Raw genomic sequence first — 21,993 nt, forward strand, 5'->3', positions numbered from 1 at the left:
GGAGAAAAAGAGAGGGAGAGGCCTCTAGTTTCAGTAAGGGAGACACAAGGTCAGGGAGTCCTGGATAAATGCCTCTCCCTCTCTGCTGTTGAAAGTCCCATGGTGTTCAGAGAAAACGTGGCGTTTTGCTATTGCGGCATTGCTTGGTCAGTGGAATCTTTGCTTTAGGCTAAATTAACAAGATTTCGAATGTGAATGTTTTCCATTCACCTCTGCTGCAGCTCTGTTTGAGCACACTGGCATTGGAGAGTTTAAGTTTTCTTAGCCAAAGGGGCGGTCTGCGTTTTTAAGAAAGTTGCCAACCAAGTTGAAAGAATTTGTTGAGTTCTTTTCCCTCCATGTGTTTAAGCTGCATAAGGAATGCTGCTGTCGCTCTATGACTGCACCAACATCGCTGCAACACCAATAATGACTTAGTCTGCTCTGTGACACACCACATAAACATGATGAATAATGGATGAATAAAAGAGATGAGAACAATCCCATTTTCAAAACAAAGGTCTACACACACTGCTCTCCCTTTAAAAAACACAAAGATGGAGCTCCACATAAAACCTAATTGCATTCAGATTGTGGTAGATGTGTATTACATGAGTCATGAGTACTTAATGAGTATGAATTAGCTGTAAGTGTTTCAGAATCTATGTGTTCAGTCTGGCCTGTGGGTTGGCCTGCTGCATATTTGAATTGGAATCCCCTCCTACAAAAATGGTATGACAACATCCGTCTTAGTTCAAAGTCCTGCCCAAACCAGAGAACACATGGAATATCCACCCAACGTCCTCTTTTTAAGCATAAACATAGGCCTACATCCAGGGGAACGCGATAGTGTTCACAGGAAGCCACCGTGACAGTTATTCAAATGAGTTCAGAAGCTCTCCTTTGTTATCGCAGCAGACTGATGAATTACCTCAAGTAATTATTTCCAGGAAAGTGGTGTGCTTCTATACATTGATTTTAGCTGAGCCATCAGACGTAACCATTTCCATGTCAATGATTGTGTTTAAATTGCCTTTTTGGTGGCATTGCCCCCTCTTGATTTATTCAGACAGACTAATTAATCAGTTAGGTTGATTGAGGCTTATCTCTTGAGGCTAATGACTTTGGGCTGGACTCAAAGTATGCCTCCTAACTGCAGACACAGTTCATACTATTAGGTTTGTAATTACAGGTTGATAACAGTGTAAATAAAAATCCAATATCAATTTCCGGGACCTACAAATCAGTCCATTCCAAATAGGTTAATGAAAGGGTTGCGTGTGTTTGAGAATAAATTATATGTGCAATGGCAAGGCACAAATGGAAGAAAACAGTATTCTATGTTTTTGGCCAATGACATATAGATAGATATATAATTAAAGACTATCTGATTAGAATGTAGCTGTTCTATTTTGACTGTGTTGCTATTAGTTTTATTCATTGTTTCAAGGCAGACCATGTCTATCTTAGGCACACTGTAGGTATGGTAGTTTCCCCCAAGTGCAACTGAGATCTGGTCATGATGGTTGATGGGTAGCCAGCAGATTCCGGCCCTACCGTTCCGACCCTACGGCCTCTGCAGAAGTCAGGGCATTCATACCTCCTGCGCTTCACGGAGCAGAGCTGTTGAGCAGAGCTGTTGTGAAGGAAGTTATATGGAGCCCTCCGCATTGTTACAAAATTTGGGAGGTGCTCGGCATCGCCATGCGGGGCTTGATTTGGCCTCCAAAAGCCACCGGAGGCTCCGAAATTGTGTCACACCTTCCGTATGGAGCCTCCGGCCTGCATTGCCAGATCAAGCATTGCCTGATGAACCATAAATCAGCTATAAGACACTGCGATTCCGGTGTGAGAAATGTCACACCAGCTCTGACCGATATCTCACAGTGTCTTAACTTATACATGTTTGCATTCCGACCCTTGTGCAGCTCAGTGTAAACAAGCGTTACGGTAGGGTTGGAATCTGCTGGCTAGTTGATGGGTAGAGTTCAAATTAAATCAAATCAAATTTTACTGGTCACATACACATATTTTGGGTGTAGTGAAATGCTTGTGTTCCTAGCTCCAATAGTGCAGTAGTATCTAATAATTCACAACAATACACACAAATCTAAAAGTAAAATAATGTAATTAAGAAATATATAAATGATAGGACGAGCAATGTCGGAGTGGCATTGACTAAAATACAGCAGAATAGAATACAGTATCTACATATGAAATGAGTAAAACAGTATGCAGTAGCCTCTAAAGTGCAGGGTTGAGTAACTGGATGGTAACCAGCTATTTAACAGTCTGATGGCCTTGAGATAGAAGCTGTTTTTCAGTCTCTCGGTCCCAGCTTTGATGCACCTGTACTGACCTTGCCTCTGGATGATAGCGGGGTGAACAGGCTGTGGCTCGTGTGGTTGATGTCCTTGATGATCTTATTGGCCTTCCTGTGACATCGGGGGCTGTAGGTATCCTAGAGGGCAGGCTGTGTACCCCTGGTGATGTGTTGGGCAGACCGCACCACCCTCTAGAGAGCCCTGCGGTTACGGGAGTGCAGTTGCCATACCAGGCAGTGATACAGCCCGACAGGATTCTCTCAATTATACATCTGTAAAAGTTTGTGAGGGTCTTAGGGGCCAAGCTGAATTTCCTCAGCCTCCTGAGGTTGAAGAGGCGCTGTTGTGCTTTCTTCCCCGCTGATGAACTTGAAGCTTTTCACCTTCTCCACTGCGTCCCTTCGATGTGGATAGGGGGCGTGCTCCCTATTTAAAAAAATATATATATATTTCACCTTTATTTAACCAGGTAGGCCAGTTGAGAACAAGTACTCATTTACAACTGCGACCTGGCCAAGATAAAGCAAAGCAGTGCGACAAGAACAACAACACAGAGTTACACATAAACAAACGTACAGTCAATAACACAATAGAAAAATCTATGTACAGTGTGTGCAAATGTAGAAGAGTAGGGAGGTAAAGCAATAAATAGGCCATAAAGGCGAAATAATTACAATTTAGCATTAACACTGGAGTGATAGATGTGCAGATGATGATGTGCAAGTAGAGATACTGGGGTGCAAAGGAGCAAGAGGCTAAATAACAATATGGGGATGAGGTAGTTAGGTGTGCTATTTACAAATTGGCTGTGTACAGGTACAGTAATCGGTAAGCTGCTCTGACAGCTGATGCTTAAAGTTAGTGAGGGAGAAATAAGACTCCAGCTTCAGTGATTTTTGGAATTCGTTCCAGTCATTGGCAGCAGAAAACTGGAAGGAAAGGTGGCCAAAGGAAGTGTTGGCTTTGGGGATGACCAGTGAAATATACCTGCTGGAGCGCTTGCTACGGGTCAGTGTTGCTATGGTGACCAGTTAGCTGAGATAAGGTGGGTAGTGGGTAGCTTTACCTAGCAAAGACTTATAGATGACCTGGAGCCAGTGGGTTTGGTGACGAATATGTAGTGAGGGCCAGCCAACGAGAGCATACAGGTCAAAGTGGTGGGTAGTATATGGGGCTTTGGTGACAAAACGGGTGTCACTGTGATAGACAGCGTCCAATTTGCTGAGTAGAGTGTTGGAGGCTATTTTGTAAATGACATCGCCTAAGTCAAAGATCGGTAGGATAGTCAGTTTTACGAGGGTATGTTTGGCACCACGAGTGAAGGAGGCTTGTTGCGAAATAGGAAGCTGATTCTAGATTTAATTTTGGATTGGAGATGCTTAATGTGAATCTGGAAGGAGAGTTTACAGTGTAACCAGACACCTAGGTATTTCCAGACACCACATATTCTAAGTCAGAACCGTTCATAGTGATGCTAGTCGGGCGGGCGGGTGCGGGCAGCAATCAGTTGAAGAGCATGAATTTAGTTTTACTAGCATTTAAGAGCAGTTGGAGGCCACGGAAGGAGTGTATGGCATTGAAGCTCGTTTGGAAGTTAGCTAACACAGTGTCCAAAGAAGGGCCAGATGTATACAGAATGGTGTCCTCTGCGGTCTGTGTAGACATGGATCAGATAATCACCAGCAGCAGAGCGACATCATTGATGTTTACAGAGAAAAGAGTCGAGTAAAAGGCCCGAGAATTTAACCCTGTGGCACCCCCATAGAGACTTCCAGAGGTGTGGACAACAGGCCCTCTGATTTGACACACTGAACTCTGAGAAGTACTTGGTGAAACAGGCGAGGCAGTCATTTGAGAAACCAAGGCTATTGAGTCTGCCGATAAGAATGTGGCGATTGAGTCGAAAGCCTTGGCCAGGTCGATGAAGATGGCTGCACAGTGGGGGTTATGATATCGTTTAGGACCTTGAGCGTGGTTGAGGTGCACCCATGACCAGCTCTGAAACCAGATTGCATAGTGGAGAAGGTATGGTGGGATTCGAAAAGGTTGGTGATCTGTTTGTTATCTTGGCTTTCAAAGATTTTAGAAAGGCAGGGCAGGATGGATATAGGTCTATAACAGTTTGTGTCTAGAGTGTCTACCCCTTTAAAGAGGGGGATGACCGCGGCAGCTTTCCAATCTTTGGGGATCTCAGACGATACGAAAGAGAGGTTGAACAGGCTAGTAATAGGGGTTGCAACAATTTCGGCTGATCATTTTAGAAAGAGAGGGTCCAGATTGTCTAGCCCGGCTGATTTGTAGGGATCCAGATTTTGCAGCTCTTTATTGAAGTCCAAGATCATTTCCTTTGTTTTGTTGACGTTGAGAGAGATGTTATTTTCCTGGCACCACTCTGCCAGGGGCCTCACCTCCTCCCTGTAAGCTGTCTTGTCATTGTTGGAAATCAGGCCTACTACTGTTGTGTCGTCTGTAAACTTGATGATTGAGTTGGAGGCGTGCGTGGCCACGCAGTCATGGGTGAACAGGGAGTACAGCAGGGGGCTGAGTACGCATCCTTGTGGGGCCCCTCTGTTGAGGATCAGTAAATTGGAGGTGTTGTTTCCCACCTTCACCACCTGGGTGGCGGCCCGTCAAGAAGTCCAGGACCCAGTTGCACAGGGCGGGATTCAGACCCAGGGCCCCGAGCTTAATGATGAGCTTGGAAGGTACTAGGGTGTTGAAAGCTGACCTATAGTCAATGAACAGCATTCTTACATAGGTATTCCTCTTGTGAAGATGGGATAGAGCAGTGCGATGGCGATTGCATCGTCTATGGATCTATTGGGGCGGTAAGCAAATAGAATTGTGTCTAGGGTGTCAGGTAAGGTAGAAGTGATATGATCCTTAACTAGCCTCTCAAAGCACTTCATGATGACAAAAGTGAGTGCTACGGGCAGTAGTCATTTAATTCAGTTATCTTTACTCTCTTGGGTACAGGAACAATGGTGGACATATTGAAGCAAGTGGGGACAATAGACTGGGATAGGGAGAGAATGAATATGTTCATGAAGTTGCATATGGTGTGCTGCTGTGCTGTCCCTAGATTTTGTTTTTGAAGTTGCAGCGGGGATTTGCATGTAGTCTTACATGTTGCAGGTTATGTATGGGAGGGAACAAACCTTCTATTCATCCTCCTCATTGTGCACATTTTGTATGATATCCACAAGGTGTCACTGAAATGCCTTCAACCATTGTCAGTTCAATGATTAATCAGTCACTGCTTGGCAGCTATTTCTTTTTACTTTCATTCCTTGTCTGGACATTATTATTGGTCTTTATGTGTTAACACAAATTATTTTTCTAGTCCTGTTTGAGATAATTTATTATATGAGTACAACCCATAACCTACATAGGCTGCACACAATGCATAGGCCTAGTGACAGACTCACGTTTACCTATAATCACTGACAAAGCTGACACATAAAATGTGAATCAACCTAACATAATACATTTGAGGTTATGCCCTGATAATCTAGTCTCTATGTCTATATACAACATAGTGCATTTCATGTGGATGGGGAAATGTCCATGACAACGTCAAAGAACTAACTAGCTCATTGTTCTATCTGACAATGTGCTTGCGCCCTATTTTCTTGAGCGCATTTGATTTTTGGCGGAAGAAGACACGTCCTCTACGGGTGAACGAGGAGGCTGGAATGGAAACGGAGTCGAGGGGGGCGATACTTCGTCTAGAGCAGAGCTCCATCAGTAGACTCAAATCACCCAGTAGTAGTAGGTTATACAGCCGTTATTCCCCTTTTCCAGCCAAGTGACTAAGTGATAGGAGAAGGACATCTCTGGCATATATATAATTGGAACAATCGTTGGCTTTATGCGGGGGAAAATGCAACCTTCAAGACTAAAAGGAACGTGATGGGAAGAGCATATATATACAATTTTTTTTTACAGAATATTCTAACTCGACGTCCATTGGAGGAAAGCAGTTAATGTTTATAGCTCTGTGCTTCGTCATCATTCAACGTTAGATTTTTGTTTCATGGACCATTTTATATATTATTAGCCTACCAGTACAGGTCTAATGTCTTAGTTTAGCACATGATTTAGCTGTAGATAGGTCAGCTGCCTTTACAGGCACAGACTAGATGGGATTCAATGGTTTAATGTTTTTTGATGGATTCCTTGTCCTTTAGTAAGTAAGTAGCAAGACAATCTAAGGTAGCTGCTGGTCCGAGAATTGTGGATTAATTAAATTTTTCAGCAAAACCAGACGTCTATGGACATTTGTTCGTCATCGGCGAAATGAGTGTATGTTTAATTAAACCAAGCACATGAACGGCGTCTAAATTAAGGTCGTGTTCAGAGGGGTGAAAACCGACGTTGAGAATATTCCCCGACAAGGAGAAATACAATTTAATTCATATTCTCTGGAATTGTTGCTGTCCACCACAAGGAAATGGGAAGCGAGGTTTTTACGCCGTTGCTGGAGCAATTTCTGCTCACGCCTTTGGTCGCCTGGGTAAGGCACCCTAATGAACTATTCTCATGGAATTTGAGTCTCCCAATTAAGCTGGGTATCAAAAATAAATGCTAAATTAAAAGTGATTTGGTTTTGCTGACATATTTGGCGTATTGTCCTATTTTTCAGGTTAAGGCGGCTGGGCATTCATCTGGAAACGATGGCACCAAACTATCGGAATACATTGAATTAGTGGATGGCATTTATTTAAACGAGATCATGCTTGAGATGTAAGTAGTAGCGTATTTGTCTTTTATGGGTACTCTCTTCACATTAATCAATTAATGAATGGCCACGCATGCTTCTCTGATCCATTGGTCAACGTTCGCCCTGCACTGTAGGTTACAGTCGACGCAAACACCCATGCACACATAAATTATTATTGATACAAATTCAGGACTTAAATTCAAACAATGTTTTTATTAATTCCTTAGAATGACACATTTCATTAGTGAAATATGTCAACAAACGATGCAAGGATGGGGTGTAAATCAGAATGAAATCAGTGTGAATTGTAGGTATTTTATGCAGTCAGTTCCACCACCTCGAGTTCTGAATCGATGGCTCGAGTCGGCATCAGTTTATCTTCCACTCGAGCAGTCAGTCACAAAAAAATGTCAGAACGTGAAGTGTCATCTGCAGCCTACTGGAAGACTCCCTGGCGCGTGCTCTTCTTGCCTGCTAGAATTGTACGGAGGGCGGCTATTCTGCCTCAATCACCCAGCCGACCCCTTGGTGAAGATTCAAAATGAGGAATCCGTGAATCTCTGCCATGATCACAGACACGCACGATAAATAAGAAGGCGGTCTCCACCCATGCTTTTGTCTGGGCTAGGTGTGCATGATACAGTGTGTCAATTTTGGCGTATTAATCCTGTACGTGTAGAATAACAATGACACCCCTAATCCAATTAACCAGTGCCTCTGACATTTATTATTGACATTATCGCCCTTTGACTTTAAAACCAGAAGGCAAACATCACATGAATTTCCTTTGTGTTATTGTCGAGCACTCTCTCCTTGCTCACTGTAAGCTTGTTACTTATCATGCATTCTATTAACAGGTCTAAACTCTACTGTGCCAATTATCTCACAGTTGTCAGGTAGGCCTACTACGATCTGGCCTCATGCTGCCTTGGCAACACTGTCCTAGGCTCTCTAGTCTTACTGGGTTGCCAATGACCTTGCAAACCCTACTCGGTTCTGTTTCAGCAAATTTGGTGCTGTATTCATTTCCATTACCCCAGTCGTCATACTAGTAGGACTAGTTTACAATTGCCAATATAGCATGTCAAAGCCTCATATTTGGAATTGTTGATTCTCAGCTCAAGAACAGTTTTCATTTTTAATTAACTGTAGTTCAGCTGTGCTTGTTGGTCAGCAGGATGTTGGGGCAGGCCAGTCATTTCATCCTAGCTTTGTGTGTGTGTGTGTGTGTGTGTGTGTGTGTGTGTGTGTAGTACATTTTTGGGCAGCTGTTGGCACTAGTCTGCCCAGCAAGACTCACACAGAGGGCACGTTGTCAGAAGCTGTTGTGAATCAGGTCTTTGTCTCAGTTTATGACGGCTACATGTTTAGTTACAACAGTTTCATCTACATTGGCTCTTTTAAATGTCATCTTTTACTGGTAAACATTTACCTTTAGCTGGATCAAATTATTTTAGTCCCGCATGTTCTGTGATTTATTTGATTGGCCCCTATCAAAATGCAGTGCCTCCAGTGGTCCATTTAGTTGTATAATATAATTGTTGTGAGGGTAGATGTAGTTAATATTAACCAGGTTACTGGTTGATTTGGTTCCGCTCATATGGCTTCATTCAGCCTGTTCAACAGGTCATAGCTACCAAATGTGATGATGTCTGCAATGATGCTGAATTCAGAACACATTCGGAGCAGGGAGCATTATTAACCACCCAGAGGTTTGCAAAGCTAATGGCTTTGCCAAACATGCCAACCCTCTCACTGCCTGTGTCTGTGTTGAAACTCTGTGCTGTTATTGTGGGCGTAATGGTAGGCATACTTGATATTGACCTGCCTGTGATCAATATAGCCTCATAAAGGGGGGGCTCAGTCTTTCCCATGAGCAGCCATTATCGAGAGAAGATTAAAACTATCCATTTAAAAATGCACTTCTACAAGGCATACAGCAATCATCCTTCTATCACAGGGCTGTGAAGACTTTTAGCTTTGCACATCTTTCTAGTAGAGGATGCATCATGTACTGCATGAAATGAACATAAAACAAGTTGTAGAGCTTGTTGTCCAAATTCTGAGTTTGCCTGACTACCATTTGAAGCATCCCTTGTTGAATAATGAATGTGTGTGATTCATCACATACTGTACACAGATTGGGTCTCCAAATGATTTAAGCAGCTGTATGTATGTTATTTTGTAATAGTTCTCTCTGCAAGCTGTTGACAGGGAGGCAGGCAGACGTCAGTTGTCCAGGAAGCCCGGCTGGATAATCTAACGGCTAGTTGGAGGCACAGATGGCGTGGTGTCTCTGTTCTGCCCCTCAGTCACTACTGCCCAGCCAATTAGACCTCCCTTCAGCGACCTGTTTGGGTGAAGCTCAGACTGGACAGAAAACTGTAATTTCCCTCTTCTCATCACAGTGGTAAAAAAAATAATCTGGTTGTACATGCATAATCAATTACAATGGTTTAGGTGAACATTTGGAATAAGGTGACTGGCTGCTTGTTCATAGTGTCTGCAAAGGATGACCTCAAGGTCAAATTGTGGCCAATTCCGAGCTAGAAGCATTGAAGATAGATTTATGTATCAAGGCCATACTACATCCCCCTCATTCTGGAAGTGATATTGTTAGTATTAATATCTCCCATTTCAGTGTTCATATGCAATCACCTCAAAGTCCATGAAGCTAAGATCAATGAGACTATTGAGCATGTGTGACATACACATGTGAATTCCACCTGAAGCCATGCAGCATTTGTAAGGAAACCACCCTACCTGTGTTCCTGAGCCCCTCTCTCAACACCTCCGTCAGGACAAAAGCACTGACCAAGCACGGCCCACTCCCAACCCGACATGACCACTTAACACAGTTTAGAGGAAGATAAGATAGATAAGAAATCTGTTGAATGACAACATTTTCATTATCTTAATCCAGATAGGATTAAAATCTCCAGCAGCCCCCCAATTCACACCCCTACATGGTTTCTTTCACCTGGAAAAACGGGTTATAAGATGCAACAGCGTCAGCACCACCACCTCTCTGCACACTGATGAACCAGACACAACACGCCTCTCTGCACACTCTCTCCCTGTGTTTTCACTGAGCAGCACGCCTCCTGCTTTTGTTCTCTCCTCTGCTTCGGTAGAAGGGGTATAATTTGTATTCTTGCTGGATGGCTGGTGTGTATTTGCTGAATTCTCCACAGCTGGGTTCTTTATCCTTGGAGATCAAATGCTTCAGTCGTAGGCTACTGACTGCCAGCCAGATATACAGCCAGCCAGATAGATAGACAGACAGCCATCCAGTCAGACAGAACATGCTGCATCCTCCACCATTTTGCTTGGCAGTTATTTGCCACAGATCTCCCTCTCTTCCTAGACTACTTACCATCTATGTGCCTGAACCAAGACATATCTCCCTATCTCTCTACCTATGGTTGGTGTGAACACAACAGAGCTGTTTGTTCTGTCTTTGAATGGTCACGTAAACAGGGGACATGTCTGATGTCACTAAACTATTGAGGATGTTGAGCTGTAAAAAGCCATGTGAGTCATACATGCAGGAAACAGCTGTTGTGATCTTGAAAGGCTTCGGCTTTAACCAGGCCATGCAGAGACTCACAGGAATAGGAAAGGCCCAATGGAAATGTACAGCAATGACACAGAGCTCCATAGAGAACAAACTATCCATTAAAGCGCTTGAAAATAAGGCCGAGCTACAGTACCTACTGCCGCCGTTCCCTCTCCCTGGATTATATACCATGTATGTGCTCCCCTGTAGAGAGAGTATATTTCAGTAGATTGCCGTGATACCGGTGCTGTCTGTAAGGGGCTGAGAGCTGACAAAATAAATGCACACACATGAAACGATGGCAAAGGACTACAGCAGCTCTCTCTCTCTCTCTCTCACTCACTCACTCACTCACTCACTCACTCACTCACTCACTCACTCACTATAAGTTAAGTATAACTATAAGAAATCTAAGATGTGTGAAATAAATTATACCCAGCTCAGGGCTCCAGCTTTATTTGGTTTCCTAACTTGCTAGCTAAGTGGCTAGACGTCAAGATCAAGTTTATTGGATACAACAGAGACATGCAATCCCCGCCTGTGTCAAGATCCCTGCTCCCTAAATGGTGTGTATTTTTTGTTGAAATAGCGCCCCTTGTGTGAACTTCCTGTAATATGGTATACCCCGGTATGGTACAGTAACGGTATGAAACTCTGGGTACCGCCCAACCCTAGTTTGGACTGAGAGGCTCACTGGGCAGCCGTTCCCTGCTCTACCCTCTGCCCCCACTGACTTTGATGCAGCGTGTCAGAAGTAGGTTACTCCCCAGCGCAGCGCACGTAGGATCCCCCGGGCAGTATTGTGCTCTGCATTGACTATTGACTTGTGCTTTGACTCTCCGTTTTTCAAAGCCTATTTAATCAGTGTGGTACAGTATTTAGATTTTGTCGACCTCACAAAGGCCCCTATTCAGGCGCCCGCAGCCAGTAACACTGGGGGTGATGTTGTCCAATGAGGGGGTGGGGTGGGGGGGGCTCAGCCCAAAAAAACTAAGCCGTGGCAGGATTGGGATTGTGTTTTCATGGCACATTGAATTGGCTGTGTGTTTCTGGCCCTGTGATGTATAGAGATGTGAGTTACTAAATTAGCATCCTCATTCCCCAGCTTCCTCTCTGTGCAACCAGAGCTCGGCCTGACAGGATTACAGCTCCCGCCATGCTATTTAATTAAGGGGTTAAGACGACCCCCCACAGGGTTCCTCTAGAGGGCTCTGAATGAGCGGCAGGGTCACGTGGCCAGTGCCATTCAGAGCACTGTTAAAGAGGACCCTGTCTTTCTGATTTGCAAGACTGAGGCGGCAGTGTGTGTGGGAGCACAGCTGATCAAAAGGCCTCAACGCATCCGCTGTATAGACAAGTCAGTTCTCAGGGATGGTGGCTTTCATTAAAAATCATTATTGTTGTCATTTTTTATTTAGCTGAGTTCATAGTTCAATGAAGCTCCCTGGTCTCATGAATTGGGCCTTTTATTTTTTTTTCTATGCCCTACTGCTTATCCTTATCAACACAGGATTTTAGGAAGACGCTGGACACCTGTTTATTACATTTTGCAGTTGCTTGGCAACGGGCCTCTTTTTTCAATCATGGGTATTATGATGGAGACTCATTTAAAGACCGTTTTATCTCTTACTGAGTAGAGTGGTTTTTCGTGGAATTATCTAGAACAGAGTTAATGGTGAGGGAAGAAATTGTGTCAAGGTTAATTTGAAATCAGCCTTATACACATGGGGTTGTGTTAGACATCAATGCAAAAAGTTTGGATCGCAGATGCAGGCGTTTATTCACGTACATGCACACACGCACACACGCATGTATACACACAACCCTGTTTACTATAGATTTAATAACCATGCCATTAATGGGTTAAATGGCCATGCGACTAATGAGTTATTTTGTCATAAAGAATAATCGTGCCGTCCTCCAACATTGGGACATGCATAGTCTTTATCAGCAAAGCTTTAAGATCTCCAGATTAGACCAGTAGATCAGCGCAGCGCTGCATGGTCGCACCATCAGATGGGCTTCAGTGAGAAAGGTGGTCAGAGGAGAGTATCCAGAGACATCTGACCAGTGAAAGAGGCCTGCATGTCTGAATCTCTCAGCTTGTAAACCATGTTGGTCCAAAACCTTTGGTTGATGATCATCAAAGCACAGGTCTGAACTGACAGGCGGTAGAGGAGAGACTCAGAAATTGGGTCAACTTTGATGGTTTGTTCGGTCATATGGTCTGTGAAGAAAGATGAGATTACAGTATATTCCTATGCTTATGTCTTGTTAATGTTCAATCGTTCAATTCCACTTTATTGAATTTCAGGTACACTACATGTGGACACCTGCTCGTCGAACATCTCATTCCCAAATCATGGGCATTAATATGGAGTTGGTCACACTTTTGCTACTATAACAGCCTCCACTCTTCTGGGAAGGCTTTCCACTAGATGTTGGAACATTGCTGCGGGGACTTGCTTCCATTCAGCCACACGAGCATTAGTGAGGTCGGGCACTGATGTTGGGCGATTAGGCCTGGCTCGCAGTTGGCGTTCTAATTCTTCCCAAAGGTGTTCGATGGGGTTGAGGTCAGGGCTCTGCTCAGGCCAGTCAAGTTCTTCCACACCGAACTTGACAAACTATTTCTGTATGGACCTCGCTTGGTGCATGGGGGCATTGTCATGCTAAAACAGGAAACGGCCTTCCCTAAACTGTTGCCACAAAGTTGGAAGCACAGAATCATCTAGAATGTCATTGTATGCTGTAGCGTTAAAGTAGGGTTGCACATTTTGAGGAATATTCAGAGCTGGAAACTTTCCGTCTGAATTAACGGGAATATATGGGAATTAACGGAAATATATGCAAATTAATATTAATACCATTTAAATGTAATGTCTTTTGCATTGGATATATTTACCATAACATATGGAGACAGAAACATAAACATTTTACCTTATCATAAGTAGACATAATTAAAAATTATTAAATCCTTCCAATAGAAATTTTAAAAACAATTTAGTTATGTTGAATTTTAATTAGAGTTGACTCTTCACATGGGATGATTTCACTGAACGACAAAAGAAAGGGAATATTGAATGATCCCCAATGATCCATCGCATCTCCCAAAAACGTTTTCAACATACATCTGTAAAATTATAGTCTAGAAACTAAAGCTTTGGTTGTCCTCCTCTCAGGCTTATATGTCTTCTCCCTGGACCTCCTCAATGTCCACCTCTTGAACATCAGACTCTGAGCCTCATCTTCACGGTCACTTTCCAACCTTGTTGAGGATGGCCCGTTGTCAGGCTCAAAAAGCCTTTGATGGCCACCAATTCTTCAACCCTTGTATCGGTCAGCCTGTTGTGTGCTTTGGTGTGTGTGTTCCCAAACTAGGACCAGTTGCGCTCTGAGGCGGCTGATGTTGGTGGGATTTGGAGGATGATGGAGGCAACAGGGGAAAGAGCCTCAGATCCACAAAGTCCCTTCCTCCAGGTGGCTGATGAGATATGTTGGCACGACTGCCATATTGCATCTCCATCCCAAAGCCCTTGCCTAGAAGTGTACTTCGCCAAACTGCCAAGAACCTTGCCCTCATCCAGGCCAAGGTGGCGAGACATGGTAGTGATGACACCATAGGCCTTGTTGATCTCTGCACCAGACAGGATGCTCTTGCCAGCATACTTGGGGCCCAACATGTACACTGCGGTATGTGTGGGCTTCAGGCAGAAGTCTTCACGCTTTTTGATGTATTTCAGAACTGCAGTTTCCTCTGCTTGGAGCAACAGTGAAGTGGGCAGGGCAGTATGGATTTCTTCTCTTACATCTGCAAGCAGAGTCTGAACATCAGATAGGATGGCATTGTCTCCCTCAATCCGTGCAATGGCTACTGCAATAGGTTTCAGGAGTTTCAGGCTGCTTACCACTCTCTCCCAAAATACATCATCCAGGAGAACCCTCTTGATGAAGCTGTCCATATCGGAAGACTGTAATATGGCCATTTCTTGGAGAGACTCCTTCCCCTCCAGGAGATTGTCAAACATGATGACAACACCACCCCAACAGGTGTTGCTGAGCAACTTCAATGTGGTGCTCTTATTCTTCTTACTTTGCTTGGTGAGGTAGATTGCTGCTATAACTTGATGACCCTTCACATACCTAACCATTTCCCTGGCTCTCTTGTGGAGAATCCATTGTTTTTAGTGCCACAATGTCCTTGAGGAGCAGATTTAATGCATGAGCAGCACAGCCAGTGGGTGTGATATGAGGGTAGGACTCCTCCACTTTAGACCAAGCAGCCTTCATGTTCGCAGCATTTTCTCTAACCAGTGGAAATTCCTCCTGTGGTCCAAGGTCATTGATGACTGCCTTCAGCTCATCTGCAATGCAGAGACCGGTGTGTCTGTTGTCCCTTGTGTCTGTGCTCTTGTAGAATACTGGTTGAGGGGTGGAGATGATGTGGTTAATTATTCCTTGCCCACGAACATTCGACCACCCATCAGAGATGATTGCAATACAGTCTGCTTTCTCTATGATTTGCTTGACCTTCACTTGAACTCTGTTGAACTCTGCATCCAGCAAAATAGTAGATAAAGCATGTCTGGTTGGAGGGGTGTATGCTGGGCAAAGAACATTTAGAAATCTCTTCCAATTAGAAGTTGACCGATGATGATTTTTCAACGCAGATAACGATTATTGGAGGACCAAAAAAGGCAGATAATGATTAATCGGCACATTTTTATATATATATATATATATAAAACACAGTGTTAGAGAAGAAAGTAAAAGTGCAATATGTGCCATGTAAAAAAGCTAACGTTTAAGTTCCTTGCTCAGAACATGAGAATACCAGATTTCATTCTGGTGGTTCCTTTTAACATGAGTCTTCAATATTCTCAGTTAAGAAGTTTTAGGTTGTAGTTTATTATAGGAATTAAAGGACTATTTCTCTCTATACCATTTGTATTTCATATACCTTTGACTATTGGATGTTCTTATAGGCACTATAGTATTGCCAGCCTAATCTCAGGAGTTGATAGGCTTGAAGTCATAAACAGCTCTGTGCTTCAAGCATTGCAAAGAGCTGCTGTCAAACGCAGGAAAGTGCTGTTTGAATGAATGCTTACGAGCCTGCTGCAGACTACCACCGCTCAGTCAGACTGCTCTATCAAATATCAAATCATAGACTTAATTATAATATAATAAATATACAGAAATACGAGCCTTAGGTCATTGATATGGTAAAATCCGGAAACTATAATTTCAAAAATTAACCGTTTATTCTTTCAGTGAAATACGGAACCGTTCTGTATTTTATCGAACGGGTGGCAACCCTAAGTCTAAATATTGCTGTTACATTGCACAAACTTCAATGTTATGTCATAATTATGTACAATTCTGTCAAATTAATTAAGGTCTTGAAATGGTCTTCACACAGTTCGCAACGAGCCAGGTGGCCCAAACTGCTGTATATACCCTGACTCTGATTGCTTAGAACGCAAGGGAAGTGACACAATTTCCCTAGTTAATATTGCCTGCTAACATTAATTTATTTTAATTAAATATGCAGGTTTTAAAAAATATACTTGTGTATTGATTTTAAGAAAGGCATTGATGTTTATGGTTAGGTACATTGGTGCAACAATTGTGCTTTTTTCGCGAATGCGCTTTTGTTTAATCATCACCCGTTTGGCGAAGTAGGCTGTGATTCGATAATAAATTAACAGGCACCGCATTGATTATATGCAATGCAGGATAAGCTAGTTAAACTAGTAATATCATCAACCATGTGTTGTTAACTAGTGATTATGTTAAGATTGATTGGTTTTTATAAGATACGTTTAATGCTAGCTAGCAACTTATCTTGGCTCCTTGCTGCCACACAGTCTCCTCGTGGATTGCAATGTAATTGGCCATAATCGCCATCCAAAAATGCAGATTACCGATTGTTATGAAAACTTGAAATCGGCCCTAATTAATCAGCCATGCCGATTAATCGGTCGACCTCTACTTCCAATGCACATTGCCTGTGAGCATCAGAGGTGAACCAGTTGCATACACAGCTTGAGCAAGACATTCATCAGCATTTCTCTGACAACTTTCCTCCATTGAGTCAAAAAACCTTCTGATTCTTCACATATGATTTGACTATCGATAAGGTGTCAGAGGTTGCTTGTTGTGAGCGCTGAGGGAACTTTATGAACTTGGCCAGATGATTCTGCATCTTTGTTGCATTCTTCACATATGATTTGGCACAGTATTTGCAAATGTACACAGCTTTTCCAACTACATTAGCTGCAGTGAATTGTCTCCACACATCAGATAGTGCCCATGGCATTTTCCTGTAAAGTTTAGAAAACAATGAGTTAAAAGAAATGACAGATAAATAGTTAAGCGGTTAGATTAAACAACTCCTTTGTAAGACAAATGTTTTAAAATGGAACATGTATGGAAATGACATGTTCCATGAATGAATTAACACTCTTCAGTTAGCTGGCTCAAGCAGCTAAAACCCACATGGTAGCAAAAACCTACTAGCATAAATTGTTAACAAGTTAGAAATGATTTAAACAAACTTTGTTGTTGGCTACTATTTACAAGTTAACAACAAATCATGTATGTCGTAAAATATATTCACCCCACCCAGTATTGTAATCAAAACTTACCAGAAAGCATGTAGTCCTTGGCTCAGACAGTGTAGTGGTGTGGGCTCAATTGCATCTCATTAGTGTGCACGATCTTGAGAATCGTTTCTATTTTCCCTTTTAATTTTTTATTTATTTTACCTCATTTTTTCCTCCTCAATTTCGTGGTATCCAATTGATAGTAGTTACAGTCTTGTCTCATCGCTGCAACCTCCGTACAGACCTTGGAGAGGCGAAGGTCGAGAGCCATGCATCCTCCGAAACACAACCGACCCAAGCCTCACTGCTTCTTGACACAATGCACATCCTACCCGGAAGCCAGCCTCACCAATGTGTCGGAGGAAACACCGTACACCTGGCGACCTGGTCAGCGTGCACTGCGCCCGGCCCGCCACAGGAGTCGCTAGTGCGCGATGAGACAAGGATATCCCTGCCGGCCTAACCCGGACGACGCTGGGCCAATTGTGCGCCGCCGCAGAGAACGCGTTCTTTACACCACTCCAGCCGACGCTTGGCATTGCGCATGATGATCTTAGGCTTGTGTGAGGCTGCTCAGCCATGGAAACCAATTTCATGGATCTCCCGACAAACAGTTATTGTGCTGACGTTGCTTCCAGAGGCAGTTTGGAACTCAGTAGTGAATGTTGCAACTGAGGATAGACGATTATTACGAGCTTCAGTACTCAGAGGTCCTTTTCTGAAAGCTGATGTTGCCCACCACATTGCGACGTTTCCACTTCACAATAACAGGACTTAGAGTTGACTGGGGCAGCTCTTGTAGGGCAGTCATTTCACAAACTGACTTGTTGGAAAGGTGGTATCCTATGACAGTGCCACGTTGAAAGCCACTGTGCTCTTCAGTAAGGCCATTCTACTGCCAATGTTTGTCTATGGAGATTGCATGGCTGTGTGCTCAATGTTATACACCTGTCAGCAACAGCAACGGTTGAAATAGCCTAATCCACTAATTTTAAATGTTTTCCACATACCTTTGTGTGTATATATAGTGTAGCTACACAATGAATACCTCAAATTGTGCTATCTAGTCGTTTTAAAAACAATGTCACAAAATTATTTAGAATGCATGATTGAATACTAAGCTGTTGATTTATTTAAAGGGTAGGTAGCAAAATTGTTACCACATGTAACTTATGGATTTGCATTAGTATATGCATCAAAAGTCCCAATGCGAAGTTACACCTCTATTTTTCAAGTTATTATTAAAAGAACTATCAGAATTCCGAACAATACCAAAGCCATGTTGGAAAATGTTTTATGGAAGACCTGGCAAGCCAGCCTATTCCCTACAATTTCAACTCCCAACAAAATTAACGTCAAACATATAACATGACTACTGGTTTCAATGTCATTTTCAGCCAATTTACAAGCAAATACTTTATGAATTTGTTACAAATCTGCTTGCAAGGTTGCTAACCAACCAGCCTGCTAACGTTAGCCCTGCTAGCCTGCTAACATTACCTTAGCACTGTGAGTCAGCCAGTTGCTATCAACACCTAGCGTACAGGCACATTATAGTAAACCAGTGTTTTGGAAATACATAATGCCATCTAATCAGTTATCAGATAATGTTACCAGTATAGGCAGTTATCTTAGCCAGTAAGCCAGCCAGCTAAAGTTTGTTATTTTAGCTAGCCTAGCTAGCGCACCACCACGGTCGACATAGCTAAGTAGTAAGCCAGAGAACAACTAGTCTAGCACAGGCAGGAACACCCAGAACAGAACAACAAGTAGAGAGAGCAGAGACTTACCGATTGACGGCTGAGTTAGCTACCAAAGATGAGCAAAGGAGAGGCCTTCAGAGGGAGAGGCCATTTCACCGGCCGAGGGAGATTCGGCTAATCCAATAGCGATATAGTGAGGTAAATCCACATTGAATTTACCCGGTTTATATCCATCACTGCTGAAACTCGCAACCACTACCAAATGTACAGGAGAAGAGGAGATGCAGTTTTTCGCATTCATTTATGTGGTTTCTTCTTTGTGGATGTGCATAGTAGTTCACTAATGCCAACCCTTGGTTTGGAATGTAATTATATGCTAGCATGGCTAGTATCTAACGTTAGCCAGCTGGAACTAGCTAGGTAGCACCGGTTCTCCATATGACGTTGAGAAATAGTGCATTGTGGGTAGTTTACAAGATATATCCGGAAATAAGTTAATTAATATGTATAAACGCTAAAACATAACTATGTTTGTAGTTATAGATAAGCAGATCTTGACTACAACTACATTACTAAGTCTCTGACCACACTGTTACTTTGGAGAGTAAAAACTCATGCTTCCTACCCTTTAAATGTAATGCATTCCTCACACATTCAGCTAGCAAGGAAAAAACGGACTGTCCTGAAGTGTGTGGCATTTAAATTTTTTTTGGCCATGTGCGTTGAGGACAGTATCAGAACCATACCCATGTAAAAGCTTAGTATATTGGAAACCAACTAAGTAAAGGTGTTACTGTTAACTTCACTCTCGAGGGATTTTGATACCCTAATTACGATGAAGTTGAGTTATTCACTATGAAAGATCAGTATCTTATTGTGGGTGTGAAACGTGCCAGTGTGTTTGGAATGTCTGTTGTTAACGCAGGTTGACACTCCTGATAACATCAGCAGTCACACTGCTAGCCTTAGGGGAACACATCCCAATAGTGCTCCTTGACTGAACTAGAACGCTGAATTAGAGGTCGACCGATTAATCGGAATGGCCGATTAATTAGGGCCGATTTCAAGTTTTCATAACAATCGGAAATCGGTATTTTTGGGCGCCGATTTACGATTTTTTTTATACCTTTTATTTAACTAGGCAAGTCAGTTAAGAACACATTCTTATTTTCAATGACTGCCTAGGAACTGTGGGTTAACTGCCTTGTTCAGGGGCAGAACGACAGATTTTCACCTTGTCAGCTCAGGGGTTCCAATCTTGCAAACGCACAGTTAACTAGTCCAACGCTCTAACCATTGCACTCCACGAGTAGCCTGCCTGTTACCCGAATGCAGTAGAAGCCAAGGCAAATTGCTAGCTCACATTAAACTTATCTTATAAAAAACAATCAATCATAATCACTAGTTATAACTACTAATCCAGTTTAGCAGGCAATATTAACCAGGTGAAATTGTGTCATTTCTCTTGCGTTCATTGCACGCAGAGTCAGGGTATATGCAACAGTTTGGGCTGCCTGGCTGCCTTGCGAACTAATTTGCCAGAATTTTACGTAATTATGACATACATTGAAGGTTGTGCAATGTAACAAGAATATTTAGACTTAGAGATGCCACCATTTAGATAAAATACCGAACGGTTCCGTATTTCACTGAAATAATAAACATTTTGTTTTCGAAATGATAGTTTCCAGATTGTATCATATTAATGACCAAAGGCTCGTATTTCTGTGTGTTATTATGTTATAATTAAGTCTGATTTGATAGAGCAGTCTGACTGAGCAGCAGCAGGCCTGTAATCATTCATTCAAACAGCACTTTTGTGCGTTTTGCCAGCAGCTCTTCGCAAGCACAGCTCTGTTTATGACTTCAAGCCTATCAGCCTAATGGCTGGTGTAACCAATGTGAAATGGCTAGCTAGTTAGCTGGGTGTGCGCTAATACTGTTTCAAACGTCACTCGCTTTTAGATTTGGAGTAGTTATTCCCCTTGCGCTGCAAGGGCCGCTGCTTTTGTGGAGCGATGGGTAACGGTGCTTCGAGTGTGGCTGTTGTCGATGTGTTCCTGGTTCGAGCCCAGGTAGGGGCGAGGAAGGGGACAGAAGCTATACTGTTACACTGGCAATACTATAGTGCCTATAAGAACATCCAATAGTCAAAGGTATATGAAATACAAATGGTATAGAGAGAAATAGTCCTATAAATACTATATTAACTACAACCTAAAACCTCTTACCTTGGAATATTGAAGTATCATGTTAAAAGGAACCACGAACTTTCATATGTTCTCATGTTCTGAGCAAGGAACTTAAACGTTAGCTTTTTTACATGGCACATATTTTACATGGCACACATTTTACATGGTACACATTTTTACATGGCACACATTTTTACATGGCACATATTACTTTCTTCTCCAACACTTTGTTTTGTTTTTGCATTATTTAAACCAAATTGAACATGTTTCATTTATTTGAGGCTAAATTTATTTTATTGATGTTTTATATTAAGTTAAAATAAGTGTTAATTCAATATTGTTGTAATTGTCATTATTAAAAATGTTAAAAAAAATCGGCCGATTAATCGGCATCGGCTTTTTTGGTCCTCCAATAATCGGTATCGGTATCAGCGTTGAAAAATCATAATCGGCCGACCTCTACGCTGAACCCCTCTGAGTCTCACACTTGCCTCAAAGTAATAACTTAAGTTGTTGTTGCGGCAAACTGTCACAGACTAACAACACAGTTAAGACCTAGCTCTGTCAGTACTGGGGTCCTCAACCTAACCGTGAGAAATGTCAATGTTAAAACACTAGCTAGGTTTCCATCCAATTGGCAACACATTTTCATGCGAACATTCTCAAATCTGCATATAAACCATATGCATATTTTCTCAACAGAGATGTTTCCATTAAATTGACTTGTGTGATAACGTAGGGCACATAAAAATACATTTTGTGGTAAAAAAAGGCATTATATAGCGAGTGTGCCCACTTTGGTATTTGCATGTGCGGTCTAGCTGGCTGAAGTGCATGTAAAACCTACATGATGAAATTATTATGGACAAAAGAGTGAGAGGTTGTTTTTTTTAACGTCAGCCAAG

General features: G+C 42.5%; 1 protein-coding gene across 18 annotated transcripts in view; it reads left to right on the plus strand.

Annotated features, from left to right (window-relative positions):
- The first annotated feature begins 5,937 nt into the window (after positions 1–5,937).
- LOC110530085 (girdin) overlaps positions 5,938–21,993 on the plus strand; it is an 80,448-nt gene continuing 64,392 nt past the window's right edge. For all 18 annotated transcript variants that reach the window (XM_036986194.2, XM_036986199.2, XM_036986209.2 and 15 more), the window contains exons 1-2: positions 5,938–6,819; positions 6,949–7,049. In XM_036986194.2, coding sequence (XP_036842089.1) covers positions 6,757–6,819; positions 6,949–7,049 — 164 coding nt within the window. In that variant the 5' untranslated portion in view covers positions 5,938–6,756. The remainder of the gene's footprint in view (positions 6,820–6,948; positions 7,050–21,993) is intronic.

Source organism: Oncorhynchus mykiss, chromosome 1, assembly GCF_057628025.1.
Source record: "Oncorhynchus mykiss isolate SJ-2025 chromosome 1, ASM5762802v1, whole genome shotgun sequence".
In the NCBI taxonomy this organism is placed as follows: Eukaryota; Metazoa; Chordata; class Actinopteri; order Salmoniformes; family Salmonidae; genus Oncorhynchus; species Oncorhynchus mykiss.